The sequence below is a fragment of the Sceloporus occidentalis genome, unplaced genomic scaffold (genome assembly GCF_023333645.1).
Source record: "Sceloporus occidentalis isolate IW3139 unplaced genomic scaffold, rSceOcc1.0.p SCAF_139, whole genome shotgun sequence".
Classification (NCBI taxonomy): Eukaryota; Metazoa; Chordata; class Lepidosauria; order Squamata; family Phrynosomatidae; genus Sceloporus; species Sceloporus occidentalis.
The window spans coordinates 1,991,204-2,013,565 of record NW_028317119.1 but is presented as its reverse complement, the minus strand read 5'-3'; the positions used below and the strand labels follow the sequence as shown (position 1 = coordinate 2,013,565).

Below are 22,362 nucleotides of genomic sequence, written 5' to 3'. Positions count from 1 at the left end.
AGATTTAAGTTACCTTTATGCCTATCCCATACATGTTAAAGTTCCCTCATTGTTTTAGCTTCTACCACATCTGCTGGGAAGCTATTCCATTTGTCTTCCAACATCATAAGAAAGCTGATTGTTAGGAAAATGAGTTAGATCATTTAACGGGTAACAAAATATACAAGGATCTTTGAATTTAGTAGAAAACTGCAGTTATAATATGTATATGATCTACTCATGTAAATTCATGGACCTCCTAGTAGCCACAAAAGCATTTTTAGAACCTGTTTTGTGAACTGTAGGCTTAACTTCTATCATTTTTCTTTGGGGTTAAAGTCTCTAATAATTAGCTACCAAATGCTACAAATCAAATGTGAATCAGCAAAGATCAAGGAATACATGTAAGGACCCCCTTTACGTATGTAATGCCAGACTACAGGTTCTGACAAACTCTGACTTAGAAATGTTATTTATTTAAACTAATTTATTTTATATTTGGTATTTTTTTATTTTATTTTTTTCCAGTTAACTTACTGCTTACAAATTTGTGCAATAAATATTATTGTGAACATAAAATGTTTGGTTTGTGTTTTTACCTTTTTAAGGGGGTAATGACATATTTCTGCCCTGTGTGCCAATTACTCTAGGTATACCCCTGAATTTAACTATGCATTATACAGAGCCAGCCAAGCTTCTGATACAACAGAGGTTCACTGGGGTCTGGACCTTCATAATGAATAGTGAAGTCAAGGAACACAGCTTTCATGCAAATTCTCAATGTAGTGAATAGACCCCAAAGGGAGAATTGACAGGACTGTTTGCAGGAGGGTTGTGTTTCAGCTTTATACAGAGAATAGCCGAAAAACAACATATTAACCCTTACACCAACCTGTTGCGTGCACTCCAACAACTTATCCATATCAAAGGGCTCCACCTACGATCACTGTTAGTGCCTCACAGGTTTCACCTAAGCACATATTAACAATGCAGATATAAATAAACCTTATAATTCACACAATCATTAAAAGTAAATACATTCAACTGCCTTTTTAAGCTTTTAAAACACAATGAGATGTCAGTGCCGGTTCTGACTACTTGATTGTGGCTTCAGCACAGTTGATTGTCTGTACAGTTTCATTGACCCATGTCATTTAAACATATGAATCTGTGAGCTTGTCCAAAGCCATGGAAACTTCTTATGGGTGTTCCCATCGGGTTATGTCTGCAGAGATGCAGACAAAGATGATTGAAAATTATTGAAAATAGAAGATGTGGAAGTGTTGGCAAAAGGGTTTTGGTCAACAGAGAAGGTAGGGAAACATTGAGAGCCTGCAGTGGTGTCGCTACAGGGGGGCAAGGGGGGCAATTGCCCCCCCCAGGTTATTCCTTGCCTCCCCTGTTGCCCACCCCCGCCAAATTTGGAACTACCCAACGGATTGCCCAGTCTCCTCCACAAGCTGACGTCATATCCGGCGCTCAGCAGTGAAGCCGTGCGTGCCGCGGCAGAGCAGGAAGACAGAAGCCTTGTTCTCCGAATTCTCTCGACTTAAAGGTGAGTGAACTACAAAGGGTGAGAGGGTAGATAGTGAGTATGGAAAGAGGAGTGAGAGGGGTTAGAAAGTGATAAGGGAGGTAGAAGGGGTAGAAAGTGATAAGGGAAGGAGAAGGGGTAGAAAGTGATAAGGGAGGAAGAGGGGGGTAGAAAGTGATAAGGGAGGGAGAGGGGGTAGAAAGTGAGAAAGAGGGTAGTAAGAATATTGAAATAAGTAAAGTGTGAATGAATGAGTATGAATTAATGTGTGGATGCATTGTGTGAATAAGTGAGAGTATGAATTAAGGTGTGAATGAATTGTCTGAATGAGGGAGAGCATGAGTTAATATGTGGATGAATTGTCTGAATGAGGGAGAGCATGAGTTAATATGTGGATGAATTGTCTGAATGAGGGAGAGCTTGAGTTAATATGTGGGTGAATTGTCTGAATGAGGGTGTCACAATGGGGTTTTAGAAATACAAATGAGGAACCCAGTATGCAGATATGGCACTGGTAACGAACACTGAAAGCTTACGAATAGTCAGACAAGCCGGGTCAGGAGTGGAGAAGGCAGCGAAGTCAGGAACAAGCATAAATCAGCAACGGAGAGAATAGTCATACGATCTGGGTCAGGAGTGGAGAAGGCAGCGAAGTCAAGAACAAGCATAAATCAGCAACGGAGAGAATAGTCATACAATCCGGGTCAGGAGTGGAGAAGGCAGCAAAGTCAGGAACAAGCATAAATCAGAATCTTCAGAAATCACAATAGGAACAGCTCAGCCTGAACAATAACCGAGCACTGAATGGAAGTCAGTGCTCAGCATTTGAATCTGCCACCTTCCTCAAGCTCTGCCCACAACGGATGATGTAACGTTATCCACGTTACGTTGCCTCTAGGGAGGCGTACTACAAAAGAGGGGGCATGGTTCACCCGCACTCGTACCGCCCATCACTTGTGACGGGGATACTCCTAAGGACCTGCCACGGGTGTCAGCTGGATGCCGGCACCTTGAAGCAAGGTCCAGAGCCGGACAACCATGGGACCGTGAGGGAGGTAAGTTTTGAGTACCCGCTAGGCGCGGGTACTCGGGTGAATTGCTGCGTTGTGGTTCGCGTTGGGAACCGCGACCGGTGCTGCGTTGCGGTCAGAGGGAGAGCATTGGTTGTCTGAATGAGGGAGAGCATGAGTTAATATGTGGATGAGTTGTCTGAATGAGGGAGAGCATTAGTTAATATGTGGATGAATTGTCTGAATGAGGGAGAGCATGAGTTAATGTGTTTGTGTGTATCATATATGTATAATTGTGGAAGGGCAGAGATGGCAGTAGCAGGATGTTTGAGCATCTGGGTGCTGGCCAGGTTATATGTGGGCAGTGTGGACGCCAGGGCTGACTTTGGGGTGTGCAACCTGTGATCTATGCCTGTAATTTAGGGGGTTTTAAATATACCGTGTTTTTATGTGAATTCCAATTGATCTGTACCTGCAAAGCTGGGTTTGTGTGTTATTCTGTAGATCCATATCTGGTATGCTATGTTTCCATACATTATTTATGTATACCTGCAAGTATAGGGTTTTTATGTCATATTCAGTTGATTAATACCTACAATGTTGTTTCCATGTATTTATTTGAGCTATACCTGCAATGCTATGTTTCATATATTATTATTGTATACCTGCAAATACAGGATTTGTATGTCTGATTCTGTTTATTTGATATATACCTTCAGTGCTGAGATCACAAGTGAATTTCAATTGATCTATACATGCAAAGCTGGGTTTGTGTTTTAATATGTTGCTCTATACCTGCTATCGGCAGCAGGGTCTAATATTTATATATATATATCGGCAGTAGGGACTAATATTAATATATATATATCGGCAACTGGGGCTAATATTAATATATATGGGCAGCAGGGGCTAATATATATATATATATATATATATATATTTATATATCAGCAGCAGGATCTAATATTTATATATATATATCGGCAGCAGGGTCTAATATTAGGCCCTGAAATCATTTAGTGGAAAAGTTGTTTAAAGGATTTCAAGGATTAGTTGTACTAAATTGTGGCTTTAGGCTTCCCATGTTGAATGATCAAGTATTGTATTGTCCAATAACAAAAGTATCATTCCATAGCACATTACTTTTGGCAATATAAATATATGTTTTTCAGTGATAATTTAATGTTGGAAATTATTAATGCCCCCCCAGTTTGACTGTGGTATCTTGTGTGCCCCCCCTATATATTGTTTCTAGAGACGCCACTGACTGTAGCTAAACATTAACCCTTGCTCATTTTTTTTGTTAAAAAAATAGTTTTCTGTCACAAATCTATAGCCATTCACAGCTCTGAAACCTACCACAATAAATTAGATCAGGAACCAAAATATTTAAAAAATCATTTAACTGGTTAAAAATATTCAGGGTAAATATACATTTTCCTATAATATTCATGCGTAATGCTTAGTTTCTACCTTTAATTGATTCAGTACTAAAATATTTACTGATGGATTTGGTGAAAAAAATGTAAATTTGGTTTTCCCATAAAAATAACTCAACACACCATTAATGTCTAAACCTTGGCAACAATAGTGTAGGAGCCTAGGATGGATGATCTTGAGGAGAAGTCAAAGTCCACACCACATCAAAATCCAGGTGATCAAAAACAAACACAGTATAATGGTGCAATGATCACCTGGTATAGGGAAGGCCTGAAGCCAATGAGCCACAACTGTGGCATAGGCATGCCTAAGGCTAATGTGAATAGAGACCAGCACACCTAAAGCCAAGGTGTTTTTGTTTTTTAATTGTACAACACGTCAGACACACCTGGATAATACCTATATCCTGGACTCTAAGGAGACGGTTGAGGAGCACTGATTTAGAGCACTTCATGTGTGCACTACACGCCCCTCCCTTTCTCCTGTGTTTTTTTTTTCCTTTCTATGCAGCAGGACACTGTCTCATGCAGGGGCGTAACTAGAAACCTCAGGGCCCCGGTGCGAGAATCTGTTAAGGGCCCCCCCACCCCCTTTCTCACTATCTACCCTCTCCCTCCCTCCCCCCTTTCACGATCTCCCCTCTCCCTCCCTAACCCCCTTCTCATGATCTATCCTCTCCCTCCCTCCCCCCTTCTCACAATCTCCCCTCTCCCTCCCTAACCCCCCTTCTCACGATCTACCCTCTCCCTCCCTCCCTTCTCACAATTTCCCCTCTCCCTCCCTAACCCCCCTTCTCATGATCTACCCTCTCCCTCCCTACCCCCTTCTCACAGTTTCCCCTCTCCCTCCCTACCCCCCTTCTCACGATCTCCCTCCCTAACCCCCCTCTCACGATCTACCCTCTCCCTCCAAACCCCCCTTCTCACAATCTACCTTCTCCCTCCCTACCCCACTTCTCACAATCTACCCTCTCCCTCCCTACCCCCCCTTCTCACGATCTACCCTCTCCCTCCCTACCCCCCTTCTCACGATCTACCCTCTCTCTCCCTACCCCCCTTCTCACGATCTACCCTCTCTCTCCCTACACCCCCTTCTCACGATTTACCCACTCCCTCCCTACCCCCCCCTTGTAGGTCACTTACCATCAACTCCTGTGTTGGGAGAGTGAGGCGTTTGTCTCGGGTGCCGGCGCTTCACTGCTGAGCGTCGGCACCCGAGACAAACGCCTCACGCTCCCAACACTGTACTCTGGGCAGCGCTGAGGCAGGCGGCGGCGGCGGCGACGTCGGCAGCAGTGGCAGCGGCGGGGAGCAGAGGCATCCTGGATTTCTGTCAGTCAGGGGGGCCCAAGAGTTGAAAACTGAAAGCTGAAAACCGCTCGGCACCCCTTGGGCCCCCCTGACTGGCAGAACTCCAGGGCCTGGTCGCAGTCGCGACCCCTGCGACCCCGGTAGTTCCGCCACTGGTCTCATGACATGTAAACATGAAAATGAAGTAGTTGGTGAACATGTGCACAATCCGCGTAGACAACCTCCACTGCCGGCACTTCTGCCGGGGCTTCTATGGTGGAGAACCGGAAGGTTTGGTCACGCCGGTGCTCCACCATAGAAGCCCCAGCGGAAGTACTGGCAGCAGAGGTTGTCTACGCACATCGCGCAGACGTCCACAGCTGCCCGAGAGGAGGATCCAGGTCCCCTGCAGCGCTGTGGGGGATCTAGATCCTAACCCTGCTGCGCAGCAGGGATAAATGGAAAAAAACCACCCGTCCGGCACCCGGAAATGCATGTCCCGGGCGTCGGGTGGTACTAACTGCGCTAAACCCTGAATATGGGCTGCACCCCCACTTTAAAGACCTAAAGTGGGGTGAAAAAGCGCGGCCTATATTCGGGCCAATACTATATATATATATATATATATATATATATATATACAGTAGATATAGATATATATATATGTTACAAAAGACTGTTGAATAATCTGAGGAATAAACAATCGCGTTGAGGAAGCACCTTTAACTTATCTGAGGAAAGACTTTTATTTAAATTATTATATATTTAGATATTTTTAAAGTTTTAATAGCGTCATTTGATTTTTTAAGGGGCTAGTTCCCCCAATAAATTTGTACCATCATTACCTTTAAAGTCTATATATATATTTAATCCGGTTGGAAGAAGCTGCAGTACTTTTTTGGAAACCCTACACTGGGAAGACCATTCCTGGACGTCCCTGAGCGTCCCTCCCTGAGTGCAGTTTGCACATATATGGATGTGCATGGAATTCTGTGAGTGCAATCTGTTTCAAAGCTTATAAGCTTTCACTATAAATATCATATATATATTTTTTAAGAAATACAAAAATATTTTTGGCACTTATGTGAGTGCAATTGACACCGTATATTTATTTATGTTTTTTGTAAACACTCTACACTATTATTGTTTGTTTGCTTTCTCCCCTTATCTTGCATGAGCACCCCTTAACGGAATCGAATTTGAATAATCTGATTTAGCAGATGTTTTCATACACTAACATTATCCCTTAATCTGTCAGAGATTCCCTATTTACTTTTCTTACAGGTCGAGTAGCATGCACAGATCTAACATTTTAAAGATCATTTGGGGGTTTTCACTAGTTGCTATTCTGTTTCTAAGCTTCATCGTCCATCGAAAATCTTTTCAGGTACGTGGGTCAGATATTGCAATTATCGTCTAATATATACCGAAATTTGTTTGCAGAAAAATAGATTTGCTCTATAATGGGTTTTTTTTACTTCCTCACAGCCTTTTAAGATGCCATTTGTTCAAGTTACACACTTAGAAAAAAAAAATTCATCTTTTGATTATTTGGATTTAACAGGTCATAATTCCAAGGACATGGAAGTAGACAAGATTTTAGAAGCAATTAATCACACCATTGCTAATGCCTCTTTTAAATGCTTAAATGACACAACCAGTGGCAAAGACAGTATAGCAACCATATTAGATTATAGACAGAAATATTGCACTGGAGATTTCTTAACTGTCCAAGTTGACATGTTTGATTACTTTGGGAAAAGGAAGACATATGGTGGAGACTTTTTAAGGGCACGAATATATTCCCCTAAATTAAGAGCTGGAGCTTCTGGAAAGATTGAAGATTTTAACAATGGGACATACAAAGTCCACTTTACTTTATCTTGGGCAGGGAATATAAGAATATCCATTCTTTTGTTACATCCAAGCGAAGGAGTGTCAGCCTTATGGAAGGCAAGGAATATGGGATACAAAAATATTATCTACACTGGCAAATTTCTCAACAAGACTCAGGAAGTTTTTAGTGAATGTGGATTTGACTTGGATTCTCAAGAAGAGAAATGTGAACATGGGGAATTCTTTTACTGCATTAAACCCAGAGGCGTTCCTTGTGAGGCTCTAATCTCAATGATGAGCAGAAACCGACCACATGCATATCTCACCACCTTGGAAAAGAATATCTTTACCCGGTAAATATCACTGTGTACTGTTTTACCAAAGGTTCTATTCACTACTGCAAGGGATTAGGAGTTGGTAAAAAATGCACAACTTTACTAATGCCAACTCACATTTGCACTCACAGAACAACACTCTCCTGCCACACCACATATTACAAATCATATTAACTTAAATATAAGTATGTTAAATAAGGCCCACATCCTTGAAATTATACCCTCTGGTATTCATTACATTTAACCTAGCCAAACTAGCCACTAGCCCGGCTGTTTTTTTCTTCTGAATCTGGTACTGAGAAAGCAGAATCAAGAAGAAACATGAATTCAATTCTTTCTATCCTGGTTGAAGTCTGTAGAATCGTAGTTTGTGATACATTTTGTGTATTAGTTATCACATTTCAAGTTTCCATTTTAACTGAAAATATATAGATTTTGAAATTTTAGGTCTGCAACCATTTTCAAAATAATTAAACATACACAGTAACCCAGTGTTACTCGCCTCAAGCCTGGGGAAAACTTTAGTATGGCACAAGAAACCTCTAGAATAACAGGTGATAATACACGGTTAGGATTTGAGTTTGTATTGGTATTTTTAGCACTTAACCCAGACCAAACATGTATATTACTGCAACTACCTGTGCTATCCACTGTAATAGACATGAACTAGCATCTAAGCTGAGCTTAATATGTGAGAATTGAACAATTAAGACTGAATAAGATAATCAAAATAAACAAAGGAATGGTATCTATTTTCTCATGGTTTTTACATTAGCTCTATCATAACAAAACACCGATCCGCTATATCAACATGTATTAAATGTGCTCACAAACAAAGTTACACCAACAACTTTTTAGTCACAAGAAACATTGTGTCTTTCTTCTGGATTTTGGATTAGTGTACTGAAGCATCCACCAAACCCACATGAGAGGTTTGCTTCTGTGTTACAACTTCCTTTTGCTGGCAGTTTACAAAACTTTTTGCAATCTAGCCCAGTATGTACGGCTAACATTTTTATTTTATGTGAACTAATCGGTAAAAGTTAATGAGTTTCCTACTATCTGTCGTGTGACGTGATCAGCCAGTGTAGTTGTAGTCACATGTTACTGTCAGTAAGAGTGGAAGCTGTATGACTCTCTGAAAGGAAATTCTCATAGTTACTGTGTCAGGAAGTTGTAGCTACAGAAAAAGAGATACTTTACAGGTGAGAGTTTGCATATATATGTTTATGGAAGTCATTGTGTATGTACAGTATGTGTAATGGATTTATGTACACATACATGTGTGTGTGCATTATGCCATTGTGTATGCGTGTATATCACAATATATAGCGTATATACAGCACAATTTTAAATCAAGTTTTTTTTCTGAAAAAAATAATCTGAAAAAACAACCTCCTCTTTTAATCAAGGTATGCTTTTATTCAGACCTCGGGTTCTGCAGAACTGCTGCACAACTGACTAAGCCTAGGGGCTTGTCACTCATGCGCACTCACGCTCTCTTACACTCTCACTTCCCCTCTCATGCTCTCATGTTCTCTCACATTCTCCCATTCACTTTATCACACTCTCTCTCTCTCAATGCCTCCCCACATTCTCTGCAGACTGCTTTCATGTCCCTGCCTCCTTTCCCACAGATCTGCTTCTTCTCTTGCCTCTTTTTGTTCTTCTTTCTTCGCCCACTTCTCCCAGTGTACCATGCCTCCCAAAGCACGTCCACAAAAGAAGCCTACGAGCAAACCTTTGGATTGGAGAAATGAGGGGCTGTCCCTATGGCTCCTCCCTTTTCGGGAAGTACTCTGATAGGCCAGAATAAGGAAAATCCCTTCACAGAGAAAGAGAGGTATAGAAATGTTTCTCTTTCTCCCATAAGTCATCTTCATCATTTTGGCTCCTCAGAGTACTTATGCAAAAGGGCAGAGCCATCGAAAGACTCTTCCTGTTCATGGCCTGGTTCATGGAAAAGTAGAAGAAGAAGACACTGTGAAAAGAGGACAAAGAAAGAACACAGGGGGAGAAAGTGACAAAGAAAGAAAAGATAAGCACAAGAAAGAAAGGTGGGGAGACATTGATAGAGAACGTGAGAGAGTGTTAGAGTAAGATCCAAATGTTAGAATGAGTCCTCTTAAAATCGAGAAAATACGGTAAATTGAATGCATTGTTGTTTAAACGGTCATAAAATGTTTGTGTTAGGTTGCAGTAGTATAATAATTCATTGTTTTTTGCTTTTTATTTGTTTTGGCTTCTTAACATGGATTGAAAGATCAAATATCGGTGTAGAAATTCCCACAAAGAGTGGAGTCATTCATGTTGTCAAATGTAAAAGTAATGAAAGTAAGTTTTCTTAATTATTTTTGTTCACTTAAATATAGTAAAGATATGCTGAATAAATACTGAAACTGAAATTGTTAATCTGAAATTATTACAATGCAGTTTTCTGCAGTATGCAGAATACAGAGGTTTATGAATTTAAATCAGGATTGTCATTATTTGCATTAGTAAAGCTATTCTTTGTCAAAAATGTATGTTTAAAAATAAAACGGTGTAATTCAATGTCTACTTCAATATGGGTAGATAGATAGATGTATTAGCACAGTATACAGCACAGTTTTAAATTACTTGCTCATTCACACGCCCGCAGTAAGTAAAACATTGAGTATGATGTCACATATCAGAGCTACACACAGAGTGGCAGTAACAAGGAGCTACAACAGAGAAAAGTTAAAAAAAACCTAATATATATATATATATATATATATATATATATATATATATATATATATATATATATTTGTTGGTAACTAACATATGTCTGTTTTTAGTGAATACTACAGATGTGAAGCCAAATTGTGCAATTGGGATGTCACCACCATTTCCCGGTGGCTATTTCTTAAATAACTTTTGGCACCCACTCTCCTGCAACCTTTCTTCATATGAACCACTGTCTAAAATCAGCACATGCCTATCTGGGAAAAGTATTTATCTCATGGGAGATTCAACCATTCGTCAGTGGATTGAATACTTTCCAAAAGTTCTCAAAAGTAAGTGTCTTCATTGTTGATATTATTAGCAAAAACCTGTAGATACATATTGGTATTTTTGTATGATTGATTATGTTGGATATATGGACATTCTACAAAACTACAAAAAATCCCCTTCATGTGTACCTTCCCTATTGCCCTCCTGTAATCATGTCCTTAGAAACAGAAAACCTGTAGCTGGGAGTATCTGCCAGGAGATAAAACGCTTTAATCCCCCACATCTGCTTGACAAATACATGACCAAAATTAAGGAGCTCACTGTAAAGAGACCCGCTGTAAAGAGAAATGGCTAAATTGTAAGTAACTTGAAATGCCTATCCAATAGGTCTTTTTTTGGTACCATACAATGTTCATACAAAATAACTATGCCATGCACATCGTTGTTAGTTGATTTTTTCAAGGACAAATTGGGCTTCCTTCATGAAGATGTAAGGGACATAAAAAAATACTATACAGAAACATATTCTTGTTTAAGTAATAAAAACACAACACATAAATTTGGATGAATCAGGCCGTGGACTTTTATTTAGTTTTACTACTAAATATCTTTAATTTATAACTTGAAACTTTATAACTGATACATATAAATAAACAACTCCAGCCCTTGGCATAAGCCCCAGAGCACATCTTAAAACACATCATCTTGCCAACCGCCTTATAAGCCAGCTAGCATAACTCAAATATCAGTTCACCCTATAAAATTATAGGGTAACCATACTCCAATAAAAGCCACGACAAATAAGTATTATGAAATATAAGGGAGGGTGGGCGGGCGCATCTTCATCAACTCGTCCATTTTCAGCTTACCGCTTCGCCACTGCTCACCAGCCTCAAGGACAGTGGAGTATCGGCTAGGCGGTTCGCCAGGTAAGTAAGCCCCCTCACGAGCCCTCTATTTATACTTAGTTTCCCGCCCATAGCGCAGCGTGAGACAGGGCACGGCACACCTAAACGCAGCGCGAGGGACCCACGTGTCCCCACATCTTCATGTCACCCTGCCCTATTTGTGCAGGCTTTATCTTTTTTATCATATCACCTAATAAAAAGAGGTCTGTTTCTGACTTTTATTTGAAAAATATTTTATTCATCTACAAAAAATGAAATTTGCCCTGAGTTTAGAAATACCGTTTTTTTGTTTTTTTTTTACAAGTTATAGGACAATATGTAAAATTGGCATATTTCTATTTCAAAAACATATTTTTTTAAAAAACAAAATCTGGTCATCCCGGGACATCTTTGAAGTCAGCTCAATAAATTTACAACATCAAACCATATATTTTTGAAAACTAGACACCGCAAGGTATTTCAAACACTGGTATTTTAACTATTTTCATAAACTAATTTTAACAGCATTTGTCAGTTTGAGGTGTATAAACCCCAATTTATGTAAAACAACTAAGTAACATGGTTTATTCCAGCTTTCTTGGAAGGTAGAGTTCGGTAAGAGCACATAGACGGTAACTGGATTAATATATAGTTTAATCTGATGAATGTCACAGTGCATATATACAAAAATATGAACAAGGGTGATAACAATTTAGACACAGAGTATACGATACGGTTTGTAAAAATAAAACAAGGAGAAACACAGAAAAACCTAATTATACAAAACCCATATAGGTCATCTGCGGGAACATCAATGTCCTTGTTGAGTTTGAGGATTTTCAGTGATGTTCCAAGTCTATAGAAAGTTCCAGGAGAGGTTCTCTGATTGTCCATAAAACAGTCAATTTTATTCCCTGGTGAGATGTTCCGCCCCTCCAGTGTCACAGAGAGACGTCCCAGACCTAGCCCTTAGTATCACACACATATCAAACTACATCTTAACATTTGCTAAAATTGACAGATCCCATGGTGTCCTCAAGATGACCCAAACCCAGCATAGAAGACCATCACCCTAAATTCCATGTTATAAGGGAGTTACCACTAATAGTCATTGAGGCTGATCCTGATTTAATTAATGGCAGGGTTCTTGTATGTACAAGGTGTTGGTCAGTCTGAGTGGCTTAAGAGAGCAAGCTGTATGCTGTTAACATCTGACTAGTTTTACCCTCCCAATGCCAAACCCCTGCATTAGCCCAACACAGGCTCTGCATGACACATGCCCTTATTTTTAGGAAGATACAGCAACAATTTTAGGACTTAACAATAAAACACTGAGAAAGGTAGAAAATTTGGTGCAAGGTACATTTTTTACATCTATCTAAAATTGGCCCACCCCTTCCTGACAAGACCACATCCCTTCCTGATTAAGACCCGCCGCTTCATCTGTAAACTCCACCTGTTCCTCTCTGTACATTAAAAGTGGATACTGAGTACCTACTTATCATTAAATAAAATAAGGAAAGGTGGAAATTCAACCATTCAAGGCAGACAGCGACGTGACACATTTGCCGCAGTGGAGTCTTCAGCTTTCATTTTTAGGGGGGACAGGGACCAAAGTAGGGAGGCCAATTATAAAATGCTACATATACACTCTCTCTCTCTCTCTCTCTCTCTCTCTCTCCCTTTAAGAAAGTTATTTTTCTTTCCACTTATTTTTTCCACTGAACCTGGAAAGGACCAGTTGGACCACAGCAACAAGTGGTGGTAAATATAATGGTTGTCACGAACCGAGGGAGCAGGTCTGATAGGAGCCCAGGTGCAGGGGATACGAGGGGCTCTGTCTGTACCCCACGATGCATGATGGCTTGGGGTTGGTACAGACAGGTGCCGGAAATAAACCACAGACAGAAGATGCGGAATAAGAGTTGTATTGTAGATGATGGTACAACATAAAAACAAGGAAAGTCTCTTGGCTGAAAGCCCTCTGTATGGGGCACACGGCAGGAAGCCCCTGGGATGGGGCACACACGGCAGGAAGCCCTCTTGCAGGGCACACACGGCAGGAAGCCCTCTTGCAGGGCACACACGGCAGGAAGCCCTCTTGCAGGGCACAAACGGCACGGCAGGAAGCCCTCTTGCAGGGCACACGACTAGAAGCCCGCTTGCAGGGCACACGACTAGAAGCCCGCTTGCAGGGCACACGGCAGGTTGCCCACTTGCAGGGCACTTGACTTGGGAGTCCACTTAGTGGGGCGCTGGCCGCAACTCAGGAACAGATCAGGAAACAAAGCAGGAACAGATCAGGAAACAAAGCAGAAACAGATCAGGAAACAAAGCAGGAACAGATCAGGAAACAAAGCAGGAACAGATCAGGAAACAAAGCAGGAACAGATCAGGAAACAAAGCAGGAACAGATCAGGGAACAAACAGGCAGTCCTATAACGTCAATGTCAAGGCCCAGACTGCAGGGCTGGGCAGGTTTATAAAGGCTGACTTGATCAGGTAATCAACTGCAGCTGGACCTGATAATCAGTCTGAGTGGTTCTGAGTGGCAAGGGCGGCCACTAGTGGCTGAAAACGTAAAATGAGTAGCACCAAGTTTAAACAAGTCCATACAGCGAAGGGTGAACGTTACATACCCCCACCGCAAGGAGCAGCCTCCAGATGCTCACAGACCTGTGGTCTCACCATCTTTCTTTGTGTCTGGGTCTTGGTCTTTGTGTCCACGCAATCAGCTTCTAACACAGTCCTTACTGACTTGCATAAGTGGAGTACACAGTCCACCAACAATTCCAGTACTGCAGGTATCCGCGGACTCCTTGTAAAGGCCTTGACATTCTGTCACGAACCAGGGGAGCAGGTCTGATAAGAGCCCAGGTGCAGGGGATACGAGGGGTTCTGTCTGTACCCCACGATGCATGATGGCTTGGGGTTGGTACAGACAGGCACCGGAAATAAACCACAGACAGAAGATGTGGATTAAGAGTTGTATTGTAGATGATGGTACAACATACAAACAAGGAAAGTCTCTTGGCAGGAAGCCCCCGGGAGGGGGCACACACGGCAGGAAGCCCCCGGGAGGGGGCACACACGGCAGGGTGCCCCCGGGAGGGGGCACACACGGCTAGAAGCCCCCGGGAGGGGGCACACACGGCTAGAAGCCCTCTTGCAGGGCACACACGGCTAGAAGCCCTCTTGCAGGGCACACACGGCTAGAAGCCCTCTTGCAGGGCACACGGCAGGTTGCCCACTTGCAGGGCACACGGCAGGTTCCCCACCTGCAGGGCACTCGACTTGGGAGTCAGATCAGGAAACAAAGCAGGAACAGATCAGGAAACAAAGCAGGAACAGATCAGGAAACAAAGCAGGAACAGATTTTTTTATTTTTTTTAATACCACTCAGTCAACGCACATCCCTCAGATGATACTCCGGACGGCATTGGAGACAACATCCTCATGGTATATTTTTCCCACACCACATAGTGCAACATAAAACCATATGTACAATTATATATACAAAAAAAAAAACACAAAAAAAAACCACCCACATCACCACCCGATTTCAATCTATCACCACACCCACACCCAAATCCATCCCTCAACCCCCACCCCAATCCCTCCATTTCTTGGTTTTCCAAACCCCTTCCGCATCAACCTCCCCCAACCTCCGTAAATCTCTCAAAAAATACACATACATCCGTCCCCGAATCATTCTTACACAACCATCAACCTCAACCAAATCTTTCTTAAATATTAACAAATTCCTCACATCCCACAAAGATTCCTTCACACAGCTTATCAACATCCAAAACAGACGCCTCTTCCTCTTCTCTAAATCACATAACCAAAAAACACCTCGAACCCCACTCCCTCCACCCCTACTAATTCCTTCACAAACCTCCCCATTCTTTGCCACACTTGCACAGCATACTCACAAGCCCAAAACACATGTACCACATTTTCCACTCTATAACACCCTTCCCTAGGACAAACTTCTGAAACACACAACTTCCTCACTCTGTGAAACTCCCTAGTTGGCAAACACCCATGCACCGCCATCCAACCCACATCTCTCTGTCTATTAACCAACTCTCTACCAGACAACATCTTCCACACCTGCTTGCTTTGACCTTCAGTCAAACCATCCAAACAAACAACCAACTCACGATCCCTAATCATCTTCAACACACACCTCTTTTCTTCCCACATAGACACTGTCACATCTTGCAACTCATACCTTTTAATTCCAAGCTCAATTCTCTCATAAAACCAAGGCACCTTAAAGCATACTGGTTTCTTACGATCCAATTCATACAAACCATACTTCCTCAACAAGCCACCCGCCGTATATCTCAACATACAACCCACCATTGCATCCTTCTTACTCGCCTTCATACATACCCGTATATACTGCACCATCAAAAAACGCTCAATCTCTGGCATATCCATACCCCCATTCTCTACCTTCAAAGTCACTTTCTGTCTTCTCAACCGCTCCATCCTAGAATTCCAAAAAAATAAAAATAAACGTCTCACCAACATCTTAATCACTCGCACCCCGACAGGAAAAACCACATTTAAATACAATAACAGAGGAACTATCACAACTTTCACAATTAACACCCTTCCAGAAAAGGACAAAGTCCTAGATGACCAAAACCCCAACTTTTGATTCACCTTCCCTATCACCTTATCCCAACTATCACATCCATCCAACTTCTCATTGAATTTAACCCCCAACACCTCAATCGCGTCACTCCTCACTGGCCATCCACACAACTCCAATTCTCTCCAAGCACCAAACGCTTTACAAGCACATTTATCCCAATTTATTCTAAACCCGCTCCCCATACAAAACCCTTCTACCAACAACTTAACCCTCCGCAACCCAGCTTGCGTTCTACACACCACCGTAACATCATCCATATAACCTAAAACTTTCAAACTCCTCCCCCCACTACCTGGTATTTCTACTCCTCTTACTACTTTATCACATCTAATCATCTTTAACAAAGGTTCAATCACACAGATAAACAAAATCGGTGATAACGGACAACCTTGTCTCACCCCTGACCTTACACAAAAACTCTCCGTCAAACAACCATTCACCATCACTTTACTACTAATTCCATCGTACAAACTTCGCAACCACCGCAACATTTCTACAGGTATCCCTAACTTCTCCAATATTCTAAACAAAAACCCATGTACCACCCTATCATACGCCTTCTCAAAATCAATCATCGCAATAGCCACTTCCAACTTCCTATCCATACAGTACCACAAAGCATCACGCAACACAATCAAACTGTCACTAATCTGTCTCCCAGGAACCGCACACACCTGTTCTTCTCCAACCAAACTACTAACAATCATCCTCAACCGATTTGCCAACACTTTCGCCACCACCTTATAATCCACATTCAACAACGTTATCGGTCTCCAATTCCTCAAATCTCTTTTATCTCCTTTCTTAAACAATAACACAATCACGCCCTCTTTCATTGAAGCAAGCAACTCATTCTTATGCAACACTTCCACACAAACTTCCGTAAAATCATCTCCAATTAAATCCCAAAATTTACAATAAAACTCAACAGGTAACCCATCACATCCAGGCGTCTTCCCTTTAGCCATACACTTCACCACCCTTTCTAATTCATCTTTCGTCACTTCCCTCACCAAATCCTCTGCATCCACACTATCTACACCCTGTTCCACACCATCCAAAATCTCATCCTCCACTTTCAAATCTCTTGCTTTCTCTACATACAAATCCTTGTAAAAATCCAACACCACATCCACAACCCCCGACCCTTCCACAACTACACCATCCCTATTTAACACATTTTCCATCAAACTTTTACCACCAAACGCTTTCTTGAAAAAAAATCTCGTACATTTCTCATCCTCCTCTAACACTTTCACCCTAGCTTGAAACATTATCTTCCTACTTTTCCTCTCAACATACTGATTCACCTGCTGTCTTGCTTCTATCAACTCATTCTTTACATCCAAACCAAACCCCCTCAATTTCCTCAAATATTCCAATCGATTCTGCCACATCATCAATTCTCTCCTTTCCTTCTTTGCCCTAACCCGCCCCATTCTCACAAAAAACAACCTCACCTGTACTTTAACAAACTCCCACCACCTACCAATCGACATAAAACACCTTTTCTTCCTCCGCAACCCCAAGAAAAATCTTTCAAAACATTTAACCACCCATTCATCTTCCATCAATAGCACATTTAACTTCCATTGCCCACGACCCAACACAACTTTCACCGCAAATTCCACCTTACATAATAAACAAGCATGATCTGTAAAAGGCAAACGCACACCAACCATTTCCACCCCACTCAAATACTTTGAAAAGAAAATAAAATCAATCCTAGAACATACACTCCCATCCTCACTAAAAAAAGAAAAAAACGTCTCAGACGACTTATGCAACCGAACTGAATCAATCAACCCAAAATCCTCCACCATTTGACCCAACTCCCTACTGGACCCATCCAAATTCGCACCTCTCCTACGACCCACCCTATCCTCATTCTTAAGAACACAATTAAAATCACCCACCAAAAACACCAATTCCCTCCCTGGTAACCACAGTTTAACATGTTGAAACAACGTCACCCTCTCCTTCCTATCTACCGGTGCGTACACATTGATTAACTTAAACCCCACACCCCCATACATAAAGAAAACTACCACCACCCTTCCACATTCCACCTCAAGTACCCTAACCACCTGAAAATCAAAACTCCGAAATAAAACAGCCACCCCACAACTCCGTCTAACCCCGAAAGAGAATACAGAAGGACCCAAGGTCCAAAGTTGGCCCTGCAGAGGTTCAGACAAGTTGCATTCTTGCAGACAAAACACATCAGCTTTTTGATCCACTAATGTCTGAAAAATCACAACACGTCTTGCAGCCCTCTTAATGCTCCTGACATTGAGGGATGCGATACAGAGAGACCTCATAACTTAATAATCATTAGTACCCTCCATACCACGCACCTCACGTCCCAGATCGGAACTTTTTAGCTCCTTTCTCCACCAATGTCTCCTCCACCAGTCCCAAAGAACTCTTTACAGAATCCGCGACTCCACGGCTGAAAAAGCCTCCTTGCAAGCCCAGGTCTTCCGAACACACTGAGAGCGGAGAGAACCTCCCTGAAAGCGGAGAGAAACTCCCATCGCTCACCACCACTTCGCCTACCCGGGGGGAATCAGACAAAGAACCTTTTCCTACCTCCCGAACTCTTTTTTCCACACTACATCCTTCCCCTGCATCCATCATCGCATCTTCTACAGATCTAACTTCCACCCCCCTTGGTTCCTGTTCCATACTGCCAATATCTGTCAGATCTGACACATTAAGTGAAGGATCTTCAGGTGCTTCCAACATGGAAACTTCCTGCTGTTGCACAATTTCCCTTTCGAAAATCAAAGGTGTACTCTCAACGACAGCAACACCACTCTGCACCGGATCCACAACAACATCTTCAGCCACTTGATCAGGCACCACAGGAACCGAAGGTCTATCTTCCGGCAGCGATCTGACAGACGCTCCGGACACAGGGGCTCCTTGCTCCACCAGTTTTTCCACATAAGCAGACAGCTCAGCCTCCCTCCTCTTATCATCTGCCTCCTGTCTCTCTGCAGCCTTCTTTCGCTGTTCTTTCAACACCGGGCATGACCAAGCCCCATGCCCGATGTCTCCGCATATATCACATTTGCGGGGTTCTGGGCACTCAAATGCCACATGCCCCTTCTGGCCACAATTACGGCAAAATTTTTGCTCCTCGATACAGTGTTCGCTAGTATGTCCAAACCGAAAGCATTTACGGCAGTATATGGGACTGTTGGGATAAAAAAGGTATCCCTGATTCCCCCCGATCGAGAAATTCTGCGGCGGATGCATCATCCCTCCGTACCCTTTTTCATCGGGCTTTAAGGTTACCCAGAACCTTCTTCGGCCATTATATACTCCAAACGGATTCCGTACATATTCTGGGTTCTCCACCTTAGATGCATAGCGACTAAGAAACGCGCAAATCGCATCGTCCGGTACAAAAGGATTATACATATGTACTGTAATGCATGCTTTCCTTACCGCAAGTGAAGGACGAAAAACAATACCTCTCAGCAAGATGTGGTCCGCATGATTCAAACTGCGCTCCATCAAGTTCCGCGCTCCCCAAATAGTTTTGAAGGTAATATCAAAAAAACCACGATAGCCGAAATCCTGCAGGCAGAAAATCTCCTCTCTGGGCATCTGAAGCAGACCTTCAACGATTTGAACCTGGACTTCCTCCAACGTGATGAAACGACGACGCTCCTCATCTTCAATATACATACGTACTGTGTTAGGAAAATTAGGAACCGCCATCTCTTCAATCGCTACCCGTTCCCGATGCCAGCTCTGACGGGACCCCCAATAGCAGCTCCCGGCTTAAGACCCCATTACAGGGGCCGATGCCGGGAGGCCGAGGGCCGTACCCTGCTGACACCAGGACCTCTGACCAGATCTCCTGTATAAAATACACCCGCTCTTTAGTCAAAGCAGGAACAGATCAGGAAACAAACAGGCAGTCCTATAACATCAATGTCAAGGCCCTGACTGCAGGGCTGGGCAGGTTTATAAAGGCTGACTTGATCAGGTAATCAACTGCAGCTGGACCTGATAATCAGTCTGAGTGGCTAGTGGCTAAAAACGTAAAATGAGTAGCACCAAGTTTAAACAAGTTTAAACAAGTCCATACAAGTCCATACAGCGAAGGGTGAACGTAACAATGGTTTTATTATCCTGAATAGAGGTAAATTTTGTCTACTTTTATTCCCTTCTTCTGGGAAATAGTATATGACATTATTGTATATGACGGCTTGTGAGACTGCAGCTTATAACCCATAATAATGACAATGATGTAAAAGGGGGGTTTTTTTTACCTGTAACTTAAGTTTGACATTATTTGTATCTTTTAAAAATTTCACTAATACTCTTTAGACATTATTAAATTATTTTTAATTGTATTAGTAAGACTAATCGCCCTGATTATTATATTTTTTTGGTTGCTGAGTGGATTGGAAATTAATTGGTTTGATGTTAACAAATGCTGTTTATATAGGGTGATATCGATTGATCAAGCTGAAAAGTTTATGCAATGTGCTGTTTCATCTGTTGCATTTTGTATGTGTTAGACTCATAAGATAATGATTAATATTTGATAACTAATAAATACACTATTTTTTACTTAATTAGTTTTACATGTTTAAAGGATAATTTGTATTTTATCTTCTGCACTGCACGGGTAACAGATATTTTGTAGATTGTGTTTTTACAATAAATAATATTTTGATTGACTATCGTGGTAATATAATACCTCATTTTGAATTATCATTTTTGGTGCGATCTGAAAGGATTTAGGATCAGAGATAAAATATAGGGTATCTCTTTATATTAATATAGTGGATGTGGTCCTACAATAAGTAGCGTCAGCATTCTGTGTATGTCGTAGAATATTGGTTTTGCCTATTTTATCTTATTAATGTCCCTAACAACGCACCTGCCAGAAGTAAAAAATTGAAGCTTGAGCCAACCCATCTGTGGCTGCCATGGGCCCACTTCACTCAACTATTGCTGTCGCAGGTACAACAAATTCAGTTTGTCTTAATAAATTCATTGCACTCCTGACAATTCCACTGGATCCTAACATCTAAGAGAAGGCAAAGTTTATCTAAGAGTTTTTTCAATACAGTAACCTTCAAAGTTAATGTATCTTTAATTGGATGCCTGGTGAGTTATTTTTCTGAGTAAATCATCTTTGCCTTAGGACATAACATTCTTATCAGATAAATAAATGCGTGTCCTAACAAATGTTTCTTGACTTTTATTTTTGATAGGCTTACAGTTTTTTGATCTTCATGGAAGTGGCTGGCACAAGACATATTTAGCTTTGGATATGAAAAATAATGTATATATCCAGTGGAAAAAGCACGGACACCCATTTGTGACCCAGAGCTTTTATACTGTGAAGGACTATGCATCTGTTCCTCAAGAAATTGACCGCCTTCCTGGTGGACCATACACAATCATTGTCATTGCTCTAGGACAACACTTTAGACCATTCCCTTTGTCTTTGTTCATCAAAAGAATTCTGAATGTCCACATGGCTTTAGAACGTCTCTTTCTGCGAAGCCCAGACACTAAAGTCATCATAAAATCAGAAAATACCAGGGAAATAAGCACAGATGTAGAACGATTCAGTGACTTTCATGGTTACATTCAGTATATTTTGGTGAAGGACATCTTTAAAGGACTTAATGTTGGGGTGATTGATGCTTGGGACATGACTACAGCCTTTGGTTCTTTTGTCGTTCATCCTCCTGAAACTGTCATTAAGAATCAAATTAATATGTTTCTGTCTTATTTATGCTAACTGAAAATTTTAAAATAGTGATTATACATACAAAAGTAGGATAAAATGTGTAAAAGATTCTAACACATTTAACATCTCTTTTAACCCTAGTAATATGAAATGGACCATATATAATTATTGGTATAGGCAATAGTCAAAGATATGTAATCATTGTTCATAAATAAATGATTATTAAGATATATTAATATGTTTCAATGATAGGCTTCAAGGTTTCCTTGACCTTAAAATATGGAATGAAGGATTTGCTGAACAGGCATTCTATAGTTAGGATAGAAGCTTGCTAATGCATGGTATAGTTGTAACTCTAAAAGGGCATTACAGTATGCGTACAGCCACCACCTAAAATAGGGTTTAGACGTGTAAAGATCTTAGTGAGCATGTTTACCCAATTAGGTGAAGACCAATAGACTGACAAGACTGACATCATTATTCAAACTGTGTATATAAGTTAAGGCCTTGGAGAAGCATAGGAGGAGAGGTAGAGGGGAGATGTACTTGCCATCCACGGACTCTTCTCGTCCCAACACTCCCTCCCTCCATCCTCAGGAATGCATAGGACAGATGTCATGAACTAAATTCCTCTCCAAGGTTTTGTAAGACTTGTTTTATATTATTTTTGTTATCT

At 41.5% G+C, this 22,362-nt stretch overlaps 1 protein-coding gene across 1 annotated transcript; it reads left to right on the top strand.

Annotated features, from left to right (window-relative positions):
- The first annotated feature begins 2,436 nt into the window (after positions 1–2,436).
- On the top strand, positions 2,437–21,737 carry LOC149281113 (NXPE family member 1-like). Its single transcript, XM_089499782.1, has 5 exons — positions 2,437–2,596; positions 6,817–7,441; positions 9,687–9,757; positions 10,258–10,464; positions 21,202–21,737. Exons 1-5 carry the CDS (start codon positions 2,437–2,439, stop codon positions 21,735–21,737), a joined length of 1,599 nt encoding a protein of 532 aa, XP_089355908.1.
- The last annotated feature ends 625 nt before the right edge of the window (positions 21,738–22,362 follow it).

What these genes read in the sequence shown, in the direction of transcription:
- LOC149281113 (XM_089499782.1), top strand. Translation starts at nt 2,437, where the DNA reads ATGGTTCACCCGCACTCGTACCGCCCATCACTTGTGACGGGGATACTC. An exon ending in GAAAAGAATATCTTTACCCG is followed by an intron (nt 7,442 to 9,686) that starts GTAAATATCACT and finishes ATGGATTGAAAG; the next exon opens with ATCAAATATCGGTGTAGAAA. An exon ending in CTTTCCAAAAGTTCTCAAAA is followed by an intron (nt 10,465 to 21,201) that starts GTAAGTGTCTTC and finishes TATTTTTGATAG; the next exon opens with GCTTACAGTTTTTTGATCTT.